Source organism: Gasterosteus aculeatus, chromosome 16 (genome assembly GCF_964276395.1).
Source record: "Gasterosteus aculeatus chromosome 16, fGasAcu3.hap1.1, whole genome shotgun sequence".
Lineage (NCBI taxonomy): Eukaryota > Metazoa > Chordata > Actinopteri > Perciformes > Gasterosteidae > Gasterosteus > Gasterosteus aculeatus.
In genome coordinates, this window is record NC_135704.1 from 11177611 (window position 1) to 11195753 (window position 18143).

Sequence of the window (18143 nt, forward strand, 5' to 3'; positions counted from 1 at the left end):
AAATGTTTTTGATCTTTACAACGTCAAATGTGAAAAGGTATATTAAAGAGGATCAATGGTCTGAAAAAGATGATTTTTTTTAGGCCAATAAGGATGACCATCAACCCTGTTTCATATACCTTTTCACATTTGGTGGTTTAACACTAAAGATTAAAAACGATGTATCAATACTCTTGCAGCTGTAGGTGGTTCGAGTGAGCCAACTGTATGCTAAACTCAGACACATTGAGGAGCTGTAAGAGGATTAGCAACCACATTTGGCCATGAGCTTTTTCTTTTTTTTAGAACTGGCAGTAAAATGCAATAAGAACACATCCTCTGCCGCTGTATCGCAAGTGTTTGAGCTCTGCCTCATCTGCCTTTTTAAAATGTGAAATGTCAAAGATTCCTAGGAAATGGTTTTTCTAGTCTGGTGTATGAGCACACCTGCAGTTGGAGCTCGAAATTGCCCTCCAGGGTGGGGACAGCTTCTTCAGAAGATTATACTAAATGCGTGAAAGGAATCTGATGACCTGCTCCGGTCTTCTCGCTTTAACCAGGTACACACACCTGTTCACTGTGACGGTATCTGTGATGACAGAGTAACAGACTTTCAAAGAGGCAAATGGAACCATTAAATTCAATATTTTATTGCCCTTAGATCAGCAATTAAGTAAGTGAACCAGCCTGACAGCACGATAGAATCAGGAATTTTCTTGTACAAAGAAAGATATGACTAATCTAAAAAATACAATGCTTCATTGCAAAATATTGGTTGTTCAAAATAGGATACAAATTTCCAAAACAAACATGATTATCACCAATTCACTTGTCAACATTATATACTTTCGATATTATAAATAAAATAATCCCAAGATGCTTTTAATAGTCCGCACACCAGGTGCAGAAAACCGGCAAATGCAAAATGTTGATATGTTGAAAGATAAGACACCTGACACAATAATACAGCCAGTCAACCGACTGAAATCATTTCCATTAACCGGCAAACAATAGCAAAAGAATTGTATGAATTTTACAATAAAATCATTATTTTGAAGTCAAACAAATGGGGATGAAAAAATAGGCTCAACTTGGAAATATATTAATTCTTCACCGCGCTCCTTTCAAAAGCTGTGGAAATACAGTTTATTTAAAAGTGAATAAAACTTTGAATTAATTTCACCTAGAAATGTAGATTGAACCGAACTGATAAATACACATTTTATTTGACCAAGATCTTAAATTTGTTGCGTTGCCATTAATAGCCATGTGTTTAAGGTCTTTAACCAGACGCCAAATATCATTGTTATAATATTCAAATTACATATTGTATTTTCAAATGCTAAATGTAACATTAGTGTGATTGCTGCAAAGTAATGAAAAATAAAAAAATGACATAAATAATCGTTTCAAAGTACACTTCATGCCTACGTCCAACTTCAGCACTTTCTCCACTTCCGTCTCTCCGCTACTTACTATTTCAATTACAATCTTCTTTTTTACATTCATGCCACATTTCCAAGTACGTACGCTTTCCTTTCATAATCTCACTTTTCTTTTTCCTTTTAAATCCCTTTACTGCGCGACCTTCAACCAAACACGTCCTTAATGGAACCGAACAGTACAACGTATTCGTAGCTTCTTACTGAGCCGTTCATTCTTTTGAGAATCCTCTTTGGGTTTATTTGACTAAAATGTCTAGTTGACGGCTGGTGATTTTATTTCAAAGGATACTTTTCGGAACAGCCTTTCTGTGTTGTTGATTGGGTGATCTGGGAGTGTTGTCAAGAGGGGGCCACTGTGGTTTGGTTAGCTGAATGTCGTCTTCTATTTTAAAGGCTTTCTTCAGGTGGTCGGCCTGTGGGGGCCAAACTACAGATATTTTGCTGCCGTGCGGTTTGCTTTCATCGCACATTTTTGTCACATTATTTTCAACGCTGTGTGTTTTGTCTACTGAATTCAGGCTGCTCACGGAATCTCTCCATTCCGGTTTCTCCTCTGAGGGGATGGGTCCACTACTTCCTGCGGGGGGATTCTGCCCAAGTCCATTGTCGAAGCTCCCTTTAGATTTGAGTAGTTGTTTGTAATGGTGCAGGCAGTAGAAGTGTCCATGGAGAGAGACGCAATTCCCTAAGCTACAAGAGAAAGGATTTTTTTTGCATTTAGAATAGTTAATTAATTATAATAATGACAATACTTAATTATACTGTCAATAAAACACAGAGGCATTTACTAATTAACAATGTTCAAATGTGTCAATTTGAATTAATGCAATATTCACCTTAATTTATTTCCACAGTGCTCACAGCAGAAACAGGATTTATGGTACTTTTTTCTGTCCACTATCACAGCATCCATCGGATAAGCTCTCCTCCGACATACTGTGCAGAGCTCCGACTTTGGAACTCGAACCTGTTTGAATGAGATTAAACGCAAATTATTGTATTATTGTAGTTAATCGTATTTGTACAGAGTAATACAATTCATGACATACATACATACATTCAAAAGCGTACCTCGCACTGTACATGTATTTGTTTAAATAAAACATTCACAAGGCCACTTTATGAATCAATACATCAGTCCATTTGATTGTGTTCCCTCTTCGACCCACTTACATCCATGCAAAGATGGTCGGCTAATGGACAGCCTCTAGAAAACGCTGCTGTGCTTATTAGGAACCATTGGACCAATTATTTTAAAATTGATCATCATCATCAGTTATCATCCTCATGTTATGCGTTGCACAAAAAGTTAATTCAATGATTTTTTCCAGAGCTTTCAATTGAATGTCATAGACTTTTTGTGAATAGAGCTGGTTGAGTTGCTATCACATGATAGGTTGTCACAAAGGGAGGAAGATCCCCTGAATAAATACATAGTGAATACCATCCTTTAATAACCGACGAGGACCAAGAGATGCAGTTAAAGTTCCAGAAAACTGCTTCACCTTCTGTCAAGGATGAACTGTCAAACAAGTGTTAATGAAACTGTGTTTAGAGGACTGCTGTTGGAAGGACTACCAAGACGCTGGGTTCAAACATTCATGCTCTCCAGAGGATGAATCATAATCATGTGAGTGAAACTACAATTTGCCTCTTGCGCAGTTGTCATGACGTCCCCATCAGCCGCTGTTGCACTTTGCGGTTAGTTCCAATGAGTACGCGTGAGCATGCGAACACCCTGACCTGGGAATGACCTGCTAAACATTAGCAGGTAATCATTGCCATCGGGAGCATGTTAGCATGCTAATTTGGCCCAAAGCACTGCTGTGCTAAGTTAAGCCTGACCGAGCTGCTCGCATGGCTGGAGCTGCTTATAGGCTTGAGCTCTGTTTGTCGCAATTCACACAATGCAGTGATTGGAAATACCGCTTTTGTAACACACCACAAACTGAATTGATTCAAATAAATCCCTTTCATCCATTGTCCATGCTATTCATTTATGTTGCTTCATGCTGTGCAGGCCTTTACCAGATGAGACAATCTCCGTCTGATGTGACACAACCTGTGACGTCGTCTCCTCCGAAATCGTGTAGCCGAGACTCTTGAAAACGGACTCGCTCTCTGTCCAGGTTTTCCGGAAGTTACTCAGCAACATCTCAGTAGCATCGTCATCGAATGTGTCGGCTTGCTTCGACGATGCAGCTTTTTTTCTAACTGCATCAGCGTAGGAGAAAGGGGCCTGTTGGGTTGACACACTGTGCTCGGACACAGCTGTCAACATCCCGGTGACCTTGTTACCAAACTCATCAACATCACAGAATCGTTCCGCGATTGACGTGGTTCCAGAAAAGGCCGACGGTTCTGCTGGCACAACATCTGCTTCAGTTTGCTGAGGAGGGAGGGGGCTGCTCCGCCGCGATCCTTTCTTTGTTTCTAGCGGACTTTCTGGCTTTGAAGTGTCGGCTGTTGTTTCAATCAGGCACGACGCCGTCTCCTCCTGATCCCCTTTCTCCTCTCTGTGCGAGGAACTTTGCTCGCCCAGTTCAAAAGCATTTTTAATAGCCCGGATGTCAAAAGATGGCATTTCTTGTTCAAAGATGTTTGCCTTCTCTTCGTCAAATTCCGTGCTTTCAGTGTCATCGTGAAACCGCGCTGTGAGAGTCATAAGCTCTTTTCTAATAAATAATTCCTCTTCTGATGATTCAAATTTGTTTGCAAGATCATACAGGTCCGCCTTGGGAAGCTCATCATCTTCTTGGCTCTCATTTTCTGCCACTAAGTCGTCCGTGTCTGGGCCTAATCTTTCAGGAATAGCAATGGGCTCTTTTCGCACATAGGTCTTATGGATTTCAGCCTTTTGAGCTTCTTCAAAAAACTCTTTCTTTTCCCTGACAGATACAGATGATGCCTCGGGAAGATCTGAAGCTTCAATAAGATCTGGGTCACTTTGACAAAATGGCGGGTGGGAAATACTTTGTATTCCACTTGCATTCAAACGGTCTGAAACACCAGCTTGATCTTCCTCTACATGCGCAGAATCAACATCGGCCTCCCTTTCTGTTGCAAGAGTCTCTGAGGCCTCCACAAGCTGGGGCTCAATTTTGATTTGCCGAAGGAAAGACGCGGGCGATTCCACGATCTCCGACCTCCTGTCCGAGGCCTGCTGGGGCAGCGGCGGAGGCGGGGTCACTCCGCGCGAGAGTTTGGCGGTCGCGTCTTTGAGCCGGGCCAAATTTTCCGCCCTGTCAAAAGTCGGAGAGGGCGTGATTCTGGTGAGCCGCGACGTCGGGGTGTCGCAGCGGCGCGGCGGCGGTGTGGGAGGTGTGTGCGGCCTGTGCAGCGGGGTGGGGGATGGCGTCACTCGGTCGGTCAAGCCCGTCCTTCGCGTGGATTCAATGGTGATGAACGTCGGCGACGGCGAACGCATCCTCAGTGACGGCGAGGGAGCCCGGAGGTCCACCGGCTTGCTCTGACTCGCCTCCTCATTCCGTTTTTTGTGGGCGGTCGTCTCCTTTGTTTGGTTCTCAATTTTTACGATACTGATTTGGGACGTGTCCGCCGTCGCCCCGCCGCAAACAAATGTTTCCGATATTTGCTCAAATTCATGCTCCTCCGTTGTTTCATTAGTTTCCAGGTGCATCAGGTTCGCCTCTGATAGTTTACTCACACGAGAAAGGCTTTCTTCACTTTTCTCAGAACCACTTTCCACCACAGATTCCTCCAGTTCGCACATTCCTTCGGGATTCATCAGCCAACCTGGAGGTGCTTTGAGCAGAGCCTTCGCGGATTTAGAATCAGTCTCCTCTGAAACTCTTTGTGTCTCTGCGGTGTGAGGGATTAACACTTGGGCCTCCTGCTTCTGCGATGCTTCTGTTCTCCCTGCTGTGGACTTTACCCGGTCATTTTGCCCCGACCTGCCTGTCACTGTAATTGGGACATCCCGACTTTCTTCTGGCGGATCGTCTTCGCTCTGCTGAACAGCTGTCACTTCTTTCCTCTTAGTTTGAGATCCCTTCCCCGGCTTTGGAAGAGCTTTTTGTGGCTGAACACTCAGTTCGTCTTTGACTTCTCTGTCGAGTTCAATCTGCTCTTCATTTAAAAAAATTTTAATTTTGGAAATTGTTTCTTCAGCTTGTTGTGACTTTTCAGATGTCGCTTTGTTGGGATCTATGACGTCTCTCTTTGATTCTGTGGAAATCTCCTTACCTTGACCTGGCTGTGCAGCCCCTTTAGACTTTTTGGACTTCTTCTTCTTTTTTGCGGGAGCAGGAGTTTGCGGCTGGCTGTCGGTCGCAGTAACGGTGGTCGCGGAGGCGGCAGCAGCAGAGGAAGTCACTTTCTTGATCACCTGTTTTATCTCTGTCTTTACTTCTTTATGTTCACTGATCACCTTCACCTCAGCAGCTTCCTTCACGTTCACCTTGACATCAACACTTTGTTTCTCGCACTCACTGGACGTTTTCATCTCTGTTTGCTTTTCTTGCTTATGGTTCTTTTTCCCCTTTTGATTTGATTTGCCTGTTTTTACATTGGAATGGGCAGCTGCCTTTTCTGTTTGTATTTGCTGATCGGAGACTTTCTCTTGGCCTTTGGAAGGAGGATGATCAGAGTTCTTCTTGTTGTCACGCTGTGGGGATCCGGACTCTTTCACATTTTTCTCTTTTTTCTCAGATTCTGATTTGCTTTCGCTCTTCTCTACATGGCTTTTATCACAGTGCACTTCAGCTTCGTTCTTGTCACAGAGCTTGTTTGAGCGCTTTGTTTTTTGATTTTTTAAATCCTTCTTCCTGTCAGCCAACGCGCTTTCAGTTGTTGCGACATCGCTCGTCGAAGTGTGGACTTGGTCAACCACGACAGACTGAACCGACTGCTTGGAGGAAAGGGAAATAGTGTTCTGTGTAGTCGCATGCGTCCGTTGTTTAAAGGATGACACCGATGAGGTCTTCAGGATGGAGATAACCTCTGACGTCTCATTGGAGACGATTTGCTGTTTGGCAGAAGACACAACTGATGTTTCAGTGCAGGTTTTCTCGTGGCTAGCGCTGACGTCGCTGCGGGTGGCGCCTGCGACTACAACGCGCTTAGATAAATCACACGACAGGGAGTCTGAATGAACACTCCATGCCTCCTTGTCCACTCGCTCCTTGGTGTTTTCTGATGCAACGTCGTTTGACTGCTCTGTTTCAATGGTGGAGAGCATTTCAAGGGCAGCGGTAACTGAGTCATGTATGTAGGTGGCCGTTGGAGTGGTTGGGGGGGCGTTGTCCTCCACCAGCTTCCGATACTTTCCTTCTGCTTTTATCAATGGAGTGTTAAATTTCGTCATTTTCCCTCTCAGGGAGGGCGGAGGAGAGGGCGGAGGGGTGAATTTCACAGGGGAGACTTTCTTCGGCGGTTTTGGTGACTCAGGCAGTGGTGGGGTTTCACATGAAACCGTTTTTGTTGTGTGTGTTGTTGCTTTTGATTGGTTTTGGCTGATTTCTATAATTTTCTTGGACGTGAGCTCCACCTGCTCTGTTTTACTAAATTCCACTTTGGGCTCCAGCTTTGGGACTGGCAACAAAACTGGAGCTTTCACTTTTTTGACCGTCATCTTTTTGGCTTTTGCTGGTGAGCGATGAATTGCTTGCGTTGGCATGCGCTCCAGTTCTTGTTGAGAGGGTGGAGGTGGCAGGAAGTCCTGCTCACTGTTTAGCGGTGGTGGTGGAGGGGGAAGGCAATCGATGTCAGAATCAACACTGGGAGGAGGAGGAAGGTCAGCGTCTGTCACTGGTGGTGGTGGGAGTGGCAGGTCGGGCTCTGGCGTGTGTGGTTTCAGGACGTAATAGTCGGTTTTTACTTTGGTTTTATCGACTTTTTTCATCCCCTTCCCCTTCGACTTTAGATTACGAAACTCCGTCTTTAATGTTTTGATGCCATGATTTTGGACAATCGTTTTGTGCTCCAACACAGTCGTTGATTGCTGAGCCGACTGCTCCTCCAAACTTGAGATTGTTCGAACAATTTCAGAGTCATTAGAGATTACGTGCTTTTCTGAATCGGCAGTTTTTATCTTTTGCACGTTCCTCTTTGCATCTGCATTTAGATTTTTAATCGGAGGGCTCTGCTTAACTCGAACTCTTCTGTATGATCCATGTCTGACTTTGGGAGATTCACGCTGTGCTGTTTCCAGCAGCGATTTAATGGTGCCTTTAACATTACCCTTTACCACCTCTTCTCTCTCTAGCTGCGACTGATCCTGCGTCTCATACAACGACTTAATTGACATCTTCACGTCACCCTTAACATCCCGCTCAAGGCTCGGGCTCCTTTCCATCTTTGGTGAAGACGGAGGCTCCAGTAAGAGCTGAATTGTCCCTCTGACGTCCCCTTGAACGTCTATTTCCTGTTGACACGTCTTCCTCTCACTAGAGGCGTCCTGCAGACTTTGCATTGTTGTGCGAATGTCGCCCTTCACGATCTCCTCCTTTTCGACCCCCCTCACCGTTTGCTTTGCCAGCTCCAGGGACTTCAGCGTGGCCCTCACATCTCCGGGAACTAAATCCTCGAGAGCGGCTTCGACTCGAGACGTCGATGATTTTTCAAGCGACCTCAGAGCCCCTTTGATGTTTCCCCGTACGATATCCGGCTTCTCTACCTCCTTGTGTCTCTTTTGAGCCTTCTCCAGGCTGCGCAGGGCTTTCGGTATGTTGCCTTTCACCACCTCCTCTTTCTCGACAACGACCGTTTGATTTGCTGATTCGGACAACAGGTTTAAAGCCGCTTTCAAATTGCCTTTGACCACCTCCTCTTTTTGGAGTCTTTCCGAGGAGAGTGTCGGTTCCGACATGAAAACTTTGACCTGGTTTTGAACATCACCCGGTACAACGTCCTCCACCGTGCGATCGACTTGCGTCTGACTGCGGCCGAGGATGAGTTTGGTGCCCTTGATGTCGCCTCCGAGGATCTTCTCTTTTTCTACCCTGTCAGGCAGAGTTTCATCAGATCCTACATGGAGCCGTTTGAGATAGTCGAGGGCCCCAGATTCGATGCACGTGGAGTAAAAGTTGACGTTTCCCTTTTCCGTCTCGTCTATCTTTATTTTCATCGCTTGATCATTCTTGTCTGAGCTGGACAGACTTTGAAGAGCACTTTTTATGTTCCCTCTCACAATGTCCTCTCTGTCCACGTTAACATTCTCTTGCTTATTGAGAAGTGAATACAATGTCATCCGCACGTCTCCTTTTTCGTCCTCCTGGATGAGTATTCCGTGTTTGGCTGAACCGCTCTGGTCAAAAAGTTTGTTGATAGCCTCCCGAATGTCACCTCGTACTATTTCCTCCTTTTCAACACTGCTGTCACTCTCTTGGTTGAATAGCTGGTGCACCGTAGAACTGATATTGCCCATCTCGTCTGAATCTATGACTATCTGCTGCTCGTGTGTCTCTCCCCTGTTCAGCAGGTTCATCATGATTGTCTGCAGATCTCCCCTGATGACATCCTCTCGTTGAATTTCCGGCGCCTCCTTATTCATCAGCTGGTATTTGGCCATTCTAACGTCGCCTATTTCATCAGCTTCGATGAGTATTCCCTTTGACTTCACCATTTGCTGGCTGTAAAGTTCCGCGAGAGTTCCTTTGACACTCTTTCCCACGATTTCTGTCTTCTCCACTTTTGTCTCATTGAAGTCATCAAAGGGTGTTGTTTCAAATAACCACGCGGTTGTCTTCACATCCGATTTGAAAATCGCTTCCGGTGATGTGCTGGTTGTACCTTGGTCCTCATCTACCTCTTTAATGTGATCAAGGGGATTTTTCTCAAAGAGCCAGACTGAATGTTTAACATCTCCCCTTTCAACCTCTTCTTTTTTCACCGTTTCAATCAGATTTTCAGAGCTCATGCTTCTTATCTTGTCAATGGACTGGGTTTCAAATCTCCATTTCGCAGACCTGACGTCCCCTTTTTGTATTTCGCTCACATTGACCGTTCGAACGGATTCCTGAAACCCCCTGTCAGACTCGAAGCGATCTTTGTTTATCCTGACGTTGCCTCCCTGAATATCGTTCACGGTTTTAACGAGCGTTTCCTTTCCTTCAGTGATCCTGTCGAGTGGCTGTGTCTCAAACTTCCACTTAGCAGAGGTGACGTCTCCTCTGTGCACATCCTGCTGAGCGACAGATTTGATGATGTAAACCTCATCCGTGTCTTTGATGGCGTCGAGGGGCTTGGTTTCGAACTTCCAGCGGGTTCCCACCACATCTCCACTTGTTACTTCTTCACTGGTGACAGTGGTGACCTCGTGGTAAAGTCCCTCTTTGTCCTGAATGGCGTAAAGGGGCTGATTTTCAAACATCATTGTGTAATTTCTCACATCGCCTCTTTCCTCCTCATCTCGGGAAATCTTTCGCATTTTCATCAGCTCTTTGTCCGTCTCCTGGATTTCATCCAAGGAGTAGGTCTCAAAAATGAAACGCCCCTTATCTACATCTCCTCCCTGTACGTCATTCACTGTGCGGCTGCTCGTGTATTCCTCGTGGCTATTGTGTATTGTATCCATTGACTGGTTTTCAAAGAGCCATTTGCAGTTCACTACGTTTCCTCTTTGTATGTCCTCACTCTGAACTCTCTTGAGATTTTGCATCAGCTCCTCGGTTGTAGAAGACATGATATCTGATGTTTGATTTTCAAAAATGTACTTCTTCCCAGATACGTCTCCAGACGCAACGTCGATCTCGGTGACGCGCTTGAAAGAGCCCGTCTCCTCCCGGGAAAGGTCCTCCAGTTTCTCCGTCTCGAAGAGAAAACAAGCCGTCCTCACATCCTTTCCTTTAATGTCCGCTTGATTGACAGTGCATGTTTTCAGAATAGTCTCATCGCGGATAGTGTCAAGTGCTTGTGTCTCAAAAAGCCATGTGCTGGTTTTGACATCTCCCTTTTGCATCTCTTCAGATTCATTTTCCCCCTTTAACTCCGCTCTTTCGTAGAGGACGTCCATTGGTTTTGTCTCAAACAGCCACTTGCAGGTTTTCACATCACCCTTCACCTGGTCAAGATTTATTTTTGCCCCCGTAACCTCCTCATCTTCAATATTGCTAAAGTACTTAATGGCGTCGAGGGGCTGTGTTTCAAACAACCACTTAGCGGTTTTAACATCACCGGACTCTATTTCTTGTTTGGATATGCCCTGGATGACTTGGTATCTATCAATGCTCCCATCGAACTGGTCAATCGGTCGCGTTTCAAACATCCACTTGCACGTCGTCACATCTCCTTTCACAACCTCTTCGCGCCGCACTGTCTTCACCTGGTGGAAGTGCCCCGAGCTGTCCTGCATGGCGTACAGCGAAGTGGACTCAAACAGGTTTTTATTTGCCTTCACAGATCCGGAGGTCGCGCCCTCTATTAGAATCTTTTGAGATTCATCCCTCCAGTTTGAATCTGTGCTCTCAAAGATCTGCTTGTAGTTTGAGACGTCAACTCTGTCGATTTCTTCCAGATCAATCGTTCGGAGGACTTCTTTCTTTTCCTGTCTGATCTGCTCCAGGGGTTGGCTTTCAAATCGCCATTTCTGATGTCTGACATCACCCTTCTCCTCGTTAAGTGCGACTGCTTTTTTCAGCTTGCCCACCTCTGAAAGCTCCTTCAACTCCTCAGCTGGAGCTGTTTCAAAATAATGTCTGGCTGAACTCACGTTACCTGCAATAATGTCCTCTTTTGTCAGTAGCTGAGTGTTTGAATCATCTTTTAAAGTGTCCATTGGCCTGGTCTCGAATACCCAGCAGTTCTTGCGAACATCTGTCCTGCAGCTGGTGCCGTCCTCCTGTGTGAATTCGTCCTCCACATTCACGGTGCGAGTAACCTCCTTCTTCTCCTCTCTTATGTGCTCTAGAGGTTGACTCTCGAAGCGCCATTTTTGGTGTCTCACATCTCCTTTAATTTCTTCATTTACTGTTGCTTTATGAAGTTTTCCAACCTCAGGGTCGGCTTTCCTCTCCGCCTGAGGGCTGCTTTCAAAAAAGTGCCTGGCAGATCTAACATTGCCCCCGATAATTTCTTCAATAGACTGGGCCCTCGCGTTGGAGTCGTCCTTCAGAGAATCCATGGGCTGGGTTTCAAACACCATGCAGTGCTTGCGCACATCCGCTCCGGCGGCGTCTTTCATCTCAGTTTTTGAGCTTTCCCACTCGTTGAGAGAATCCAGTGTCTTTATCTCAAACAGCCACCTGCCCCAGTCCCCCTTATTGCTGTCCTCCATGGAAAGGCTGCAAACGAGTTTCAAAGATGTAGATTCTCTTCTTGTGGTGTCCAGGGGTTGGGTATCGAAAAGCCAACGTGAAGCAATGGAGTTCTCCAATTCACTTTCGATTTTACGCACAGACTTAATCTCCAGCATCTGACTCGACTGTCCCATGATGATGCATTTAAATTGAGTGTCAAAGGTACTCGTGACAGTTTTCACCTCCCCATGAATTTCCTCTAACACTGACCTCAGTGTCAACAGGTGGCTCTCATCAATGGTCTCGGTATGGCCGAGGCTTTCCATGTACTTATTGTCAATCATATAAATAGTGGCATTCCCATCCTCCTCTGTGAACACAATCTCTTTTGTTAAATCCTCCTCCTTGTGCATTTTATTCAGAGTATCCATTGTCTGGGTTTCAAATAACCAGGCGGCAGCACGGACATCACCTTTGTCACATTTGTTGAACTTGTTTTTGTATTCCGTTGAGTTGATATTGTGTGAGGTCAGCTCGTCCATTGGCTTGGTCTCAAACATCCAAGCCGTTCGTCTCACATCTTTTCCAAGAATCATTTCCTGCTCGGATATTTTGTTGTCGTCGTCGTCGTCATCGTCGTCGGGAGCTTCATCCTTAATGGTGTCCAGTGGCTTATTTTCAAACTTCCATCGCATTGCCTGCACCTCCCCGGGGAGAATCTCCTCCCATTCCACGTATTCCTCGTCGTTGACGTCATCGGGACCGCCGGCATCACCCTCATGCATGAACTCCTTGCTCTCCGACTGGTTGTTCTCGGCCTCAATGTACTCGCTGTAGTACTCCTTCTCTATATTCTTACGAACCTCAGGATGAATGTGCTTGCAAAGCCGTTTCAGCTCGGCCATGCTCCTCTGCTTGCAGTAAGCTTCTTTGTTTATCGGGTATTTGGAGAGCTTTGTCGGTTCTGGTGGCTGAGAGGAGTAATGGCACGCCGGAATATTTTCACTGTCTGATGGCATTTCTAGTAAGTCTGGAGGAGGGGGAGGAAGATACCCAGAATCTTCAGGTGGTGGGGGCGGAAAGTCAGCATAATCCACCTCTTCAGCCAGTGTGTCCTCCGCTGTCTCGTTTGCGGACGCTTCACACACCTCGCTAGTCACGGTGTTGTTTTGTGTCACATTCGAGCACCACTTAGCTCGATTGATATCGCGTCCAATCTTTTTAAGGAACAAAAATAATATTTACGGGTGAATAATTATAGATCCATCACATTAACTCATAACAGGTCAATGTATGTTACATTGACGGATACATTGTAGAATTCAGATCATAAAACATGAATAATGTCATACAGCAGAATACCTGGATGCATTTGACTGAATAAATTGCTTTTTTAGTATTATTTTTATATTTTTAGCCACAAATTTATAAATCCATTGAAATTATAATCCTTGGGATTTTCATGAAGTCAGACCCCATTTATACTATTTATGAATTTGATATTTTAAGCAGTAGCAATTTGGCAAATCAATATTCTGTTATTACCCCTCTAAATCAAAATGTCATTGTTGAAGTCCACTATTCCTGTGTCACCTGCTCACTGTATTTAACTGTTTAACTATATTTAACTGTTTAACTTTATTTAACCGTTTAACTGTATTTAACTGTTTAACTGTATTTAACCGTACCTTCTGTTGCAAACAGTGATAGCAGGTTTCGCCAAATCAACCAGGACTTAAACTTAAGGATTGCAACGATATACTATAATTACGATCTCTTATCATACTTACCTAGAATTGAATATTCTTTCTTTCATACTTTAGTACTTCTTAACACAAGTAAAATGGAAATACTTACTTTAATTGGTTTGTGTGCAGCAGCCTCTTCTATCGTTTTTTCAAAGTGAGCCCTCAGTTCTTTTGTAGTGAACCGGGGAAACTCCTCTTCTAGAAGTCAGCAAAGAAACAAATATATGGGCAGGTCTTAAGTTAGTCAGGCTGTGACAGCGCAGATGGCAGAAAAGGAAAATATCTAAATAACATCCCACCTGTTTCATTTTGATGGTCAAAACTGGATGTAAGGTTACTGTCACTGTAAGACACCTAAATAATTCAAAATGAGAAATGGAAAACATTTATTAATATAACAAACGAAAAAAAGAAATTGACTTATGAATACCACACGTCACTGAAATAGAATGGTTTGTTGTTGTTGTTTTTTATCCCTGCTGTGCAGAAACAGTGAAAGCAAAATTGAAATACCATTGCTTCTTGGTTCAAACTTTGCTGCTGACTCCCTTGAACGACCTGCCTGCTGCTGCTTGACGTTGTCACCTCAGAGTTGGACATTTCCTTTGAAGATGAAGACAGTTGGTCGTCACACATAGTGTTGAATATGTGCATGATACATAAATACGCAGATAAATCTCTGCGACAGCATATTGTTCATGCAGCCACAGATTGACTTCAGTATTACACAACTGAATACCATGTAGAGATGATGCTAAACGAGATTGCTCACGGCAGTTTGAAACGACTAATCCAGACGGAAGATGATGACAAAGAATGTGTCAAGCTGTTCACTTACAAAATAAAAAAACAACATTATTTTCAGCTTTGTTAAGTTTCTCTCTGCTGAATGGAGCTTTCACATAAAGGTTATTAAAGCACCCTGAAGGGTTTCCTGGAGGCCGTTAGAAATGTCAAGTAATGTCTGTGAATTAATCCCACACACTCAAGCATCGATGTAAGATTTTGAAGAGACTCAGTGTTAATTTTCCATGTAATATTGTATTTTACTTGCAAAGCTCTTCATGCAGTCCCACGGTTGAAAAAGGTGACTTTTAACGACTCTCAGCCTCATGAATGAACCCACTATGTTCTGCATGTGTACCTGCACAGTCCTGTGGTGAAAATGGAACTGGGTTACATTGTGCGATGTTGCAGTTTCCCGGGTCTCAAATTGTTTCCTCACACTGGCAAGTCCCCCAGGCAGGGAACAAACCTCCGTCTCCTCCATGACCTAATGAAGCAGAAAACATCATTAGCTGCCTCCATTTCTACATGCCCAGATATCAAACTGGTGCTTAACAAGGCTATTCTGCAGTGCAGACCACCGCCGAACACGATGCTGTGCGCGGATTGCTCTCTCTCACACACAAAAACATACAATACACACAAAAATATGCTGTAATGCATTTGGATTTAGGTAAGAAACTGGGAGAGCTCTCTCAACGTACGGCTAACAATACGTCATGTTTTCTGCAGGCCTTCTCTGTATTCTGTTTCAGAAACAATGCATGTTCATGCACAAAGTAAAGTACCCCACAGCGCTGGGGGCGGCGGCGTCGGCTTGCTTGGGGACAGCTGGCTGGTCCACGGCCTCGCAGTTGCTCAGTGGGATGACCTCTGAGCCCACGGAGTGAATCCGGTTTCCTCTGGTTTCGACCTCCTTCAGGAAGTCCTGCCCCGGTTCAACCTGCGCTGCCAGCGGCTGTGGGAAAAATAAACAGCAAACTTTCAATTAAACCCTTGTCGCTTGTTTTAGTAAAGAAACACTGTCAGTTTTAGTGTCATCTAGTGGTTTGTGTGAGGTTGCAAACAACTAAATATCCCTCAGCTCACCCGGAATCAGAATCAGAATCAGAATCAGAATCAGAATCAGAATAAGAAGCCATTTATTGTCACATATATTTTAGAGGAATTTGACTTTGACGTGAATTTGTGCAATGTAAGAATAAAATAGAATAAAATAAGATGTAAAATAAGAAGTAAAATAACCCCTTCACATCCAAGCATGTTGGAGAACTACGGTGGCCTACAGGTGTGGATAGGAGCCCCTGCTATTTGTTGCTTTTAAATTGAAATGTAATAAATGCCTATAAATTCCGTGATATCTCTCTGAAAAGTAAAATGTCAACAAAAATAACATTGGCAATCAAAGAACACAGGCATTGGTCGGTATCAGTCATTCCTCCTGGCTGCTTAACATAAAAACCAAAGCAAAAAACAGCACAGCACAGTAAAAGAGCCAGTGTGCTTTCTGGGCTGCTTTAGATACGGTGCAAGATGGCCGACTTTCTTTTTTTGCAATATATGCCTGATGTCCTGTACAGTGGAAATTACGTCTGATATGTTAATTATTGTACATTATGAGATGTATGTTGAGTCTTTTAAAATTCTCTACAACCTTAACCAATGAAACATCCGGTGTCCTGACATTTAGTTAATCAAAGGATGTACAGGATCTATAATTCTATTCGCAGTTATTTTATGGTGATGAAAGGCCAGTCGGGTCCAAGCCTACGTTAATTGGAAGCTGTGGTGGAAATTTGTGGATTTAGCCCATGTGAGAAATCAAAAGTATCTCAGAAGCATTCACAGACAAATGACGGTTTAGTCCCAAATAATTCTTCTCCATCCGTGTACCGAGGGATTGGATGTCCCCTTCAAATAGTCCCTTGAGATGACTTGCCTGAAGTCCTCATATTTTCTCAATGAATGGGCTTGATTGTAATCTTACTTTTCATCTAAGGCACAATTATAAGTCATTTCATGAATTGCGTCCTCCAGGACCAAAGGACTATTGTCATTAACATACAGCGTATTGCAATCTGATGAAAAGATACGTAATAAGTAATGTTTATGTATTCCAACTCTTGACTTCACATCAGAAAACCAGTTGGTGACACAATAACTTTGTCTTCATTTGCCAATGTCAAGTATTCACACCTTAACTCACTTCGTGGATTTAATTATGCTACTGCAAATATGAGGATGACATGTGAATACAGCCTGTTTTGATGATCTGTTACATTAAAGGATAATGTCATAATGTCTGCTATGTGGTGTATTAGCAATTGAAGCCGTGTGTAAACTGAAGTCAATATCAGCAATAATGTCAGCGTAGCTCGAACAGGGGACAGCAAATAATATTTAACATATTTGATTGATTATTTCAGGCAGCAAAGGATAGATTTAATCACCAAATACCATTTTTCAAAGTATTGGAAAACTCAATAAAGTACAGATTTTTTTTTTTTAAACAGCAAATACATTCTTACTCGTTTTTTTGATTTACAGAGAGCTGGACTATGAACTATTTGATTATTAAATAAGCTGAGTAATGAAACCTGAAATTGTTATCCATAAATGCTGCACTCTAATTTGAATGGAAAACAGTTATCTGCAAATATCAGTGTACTGCACTGTTGTTAGCTGCTTTATCTAGGCATATTTGGATGTGTAGCCCACCAGTCCCCTACCATCTATTTTAGCCAGGAATGGGAAGAATGTTTGTCATACAGAGCTCTTAAAAGGTAATTTACATATTGTACTTCAAAGCTTGACTTGCAGTGAAACTTAAGCATAAAATTCTGCAGTGCAGCATATTAAAATGAAGGTCTTGAGGAGATGGATTTATAGGGAGTAAATTATTGTGGTAGAAAACTAAAATGTGTTGGCAAAGAAATCTGCCTCAGGCTATTTAATGACATGTTAGGTTGGGCTGAGAGCTCAAATAACAAGAAAGTGAAGTAAACTAGGCGCCATGTACTTGCAAAAATAAATCTAGCCTATTTTAAACGTGAAGGGTAGTGTTTCTCAGTGAAATATTGAGGAAAGATGGTGGGTCAAAGTTTTCCTTTTAGGGTTTTAGGTTTAATCATTTTGTGTTTGTGACTTTTGTTGTAATTACTCTGCATTATTCCTCATCTAATGGCTTCCCAGGTGACAATGCAGCACATCAATTTAACATCTAAAGGCTACTGGCCTTGTCACAAACAGCTCAGAACTCTTTTTGCAAATTAAATCTGATCTTTTCCAAAGCTAATTTAATATTGATATAAGATAAAACATTTATAATTTGCCTCTGTATTCTGTATTTTGAATGGAAGTGCACTTAATGCAAGGACACTTGACACTTAACAATTGATTTTATAAAACAGCCAAGAATTCAGTGGCAGTCTTTCATGTTCTGCAGGTACTAAAAGGTGATTTGTAATACTGTTGTCGCATGCAAGAGCATTAACATTAAAACATAATTTGAAAAGCCCAAATCCCTCATGTACGCGGATAATAAATCCAATAAGCTCTAACACGGCTCCCAGACATCTCATCACCTACCAGGTAAGGAGGATATTGCAATGTAGAGATGTGAGCCCAGCCAGTAAAAATCCCACTTGAAGGCCTCTGCACCCCCAAACCTGCAGGGTCGCTCCAAGCCAAAAGCAAATCCCAGTCAGTGTAGGAGACCTGCCCCAGTACTATGTCCAACTAGCAGACAGTGGCAGCTGATTTTATTTTAGACCCTCCGCCCACTCCCAAAAGATGGGCCTACTGTGTGTGTTCTTTTTAGAGAGCGAGACCCCCAATGCCCCCCATGTCACATCCCAAGAAAATCTATACGGAAATACTTGCTGTGACTCAACGGCAGGCAACTTGTGTACAACAAATCCGCTCACGCAGGTTTCATCATCGAAGCTTTTATTCGAGAGCCCTGTGTACTCCAACAGCTGTGACCGCCC

The 18143-nt window shown here is 43.5% G+C and overlaps 1 protein-coding gene across 1 annotated transcript; it reads right to left on the minus strand.

The window, feature by feature from the left end:
* Window positions 1–613: 613 nt before the first annotated feature.
* xirp2b (xin actin binding repeat containing 2b) lies at window positions 614–17890 on the minus strand. The gene is made up of 9 exons (XM_040201391.2): window positions 17743–17890; window positions 14943–15112; window positions 14513–14641; window positions 13882–13971; window positions 13668–13722; window positions 13478–13566; window positions 3453–12837; window positions 2261–2391; window positions 614–2114 (listed from the first exon to the last, which is right to left on the minus strand). The coding sequence occupies exons 3-8, from the start codon at window positions 14636–14638 to the stop codon at window positions 2300–2302; spliced, it is 9837 nt and encodes a 3278-aa protein (XP_040057325.2). The 5' UTR covers window positions 14639–14641; window positions 14943–15112; window positions 17743–17890; the 3' UTR covers window positions 614–2114; window positions 2261–2299.
* Between the last annotated feature and the right edge of the window lie 253 nt (window positions 17891–18143).

What these genes read in the sequence shown, in the direction of transcription:
- xirp2b (XM_040201391.2), bottom strand. Translation starts at nt 14,638, where the DNA reads ATGGAGGAGACGGAGGTTTGTTCCCTGCCTGGGGGACTTGCCAGTGTG. An exon ending in TGACCATCAAAATGAAACAG is followed by an intron (nt 13,567 to 13,667) that starts GTGGGATGTTAT and finishes GCTGACTTCTAG; the next exon opens with AAGAGGAGTTTCCCCGGTTC. An exon ending in CTGCACACAAACCAATTAAA is followed by an intron (nt 12,838 to 13,477) that starts GTAAGTATTTCC and finishes TTCCTTAAAAAG; the next exon opens with ATTGGACGCGATATCAATCG.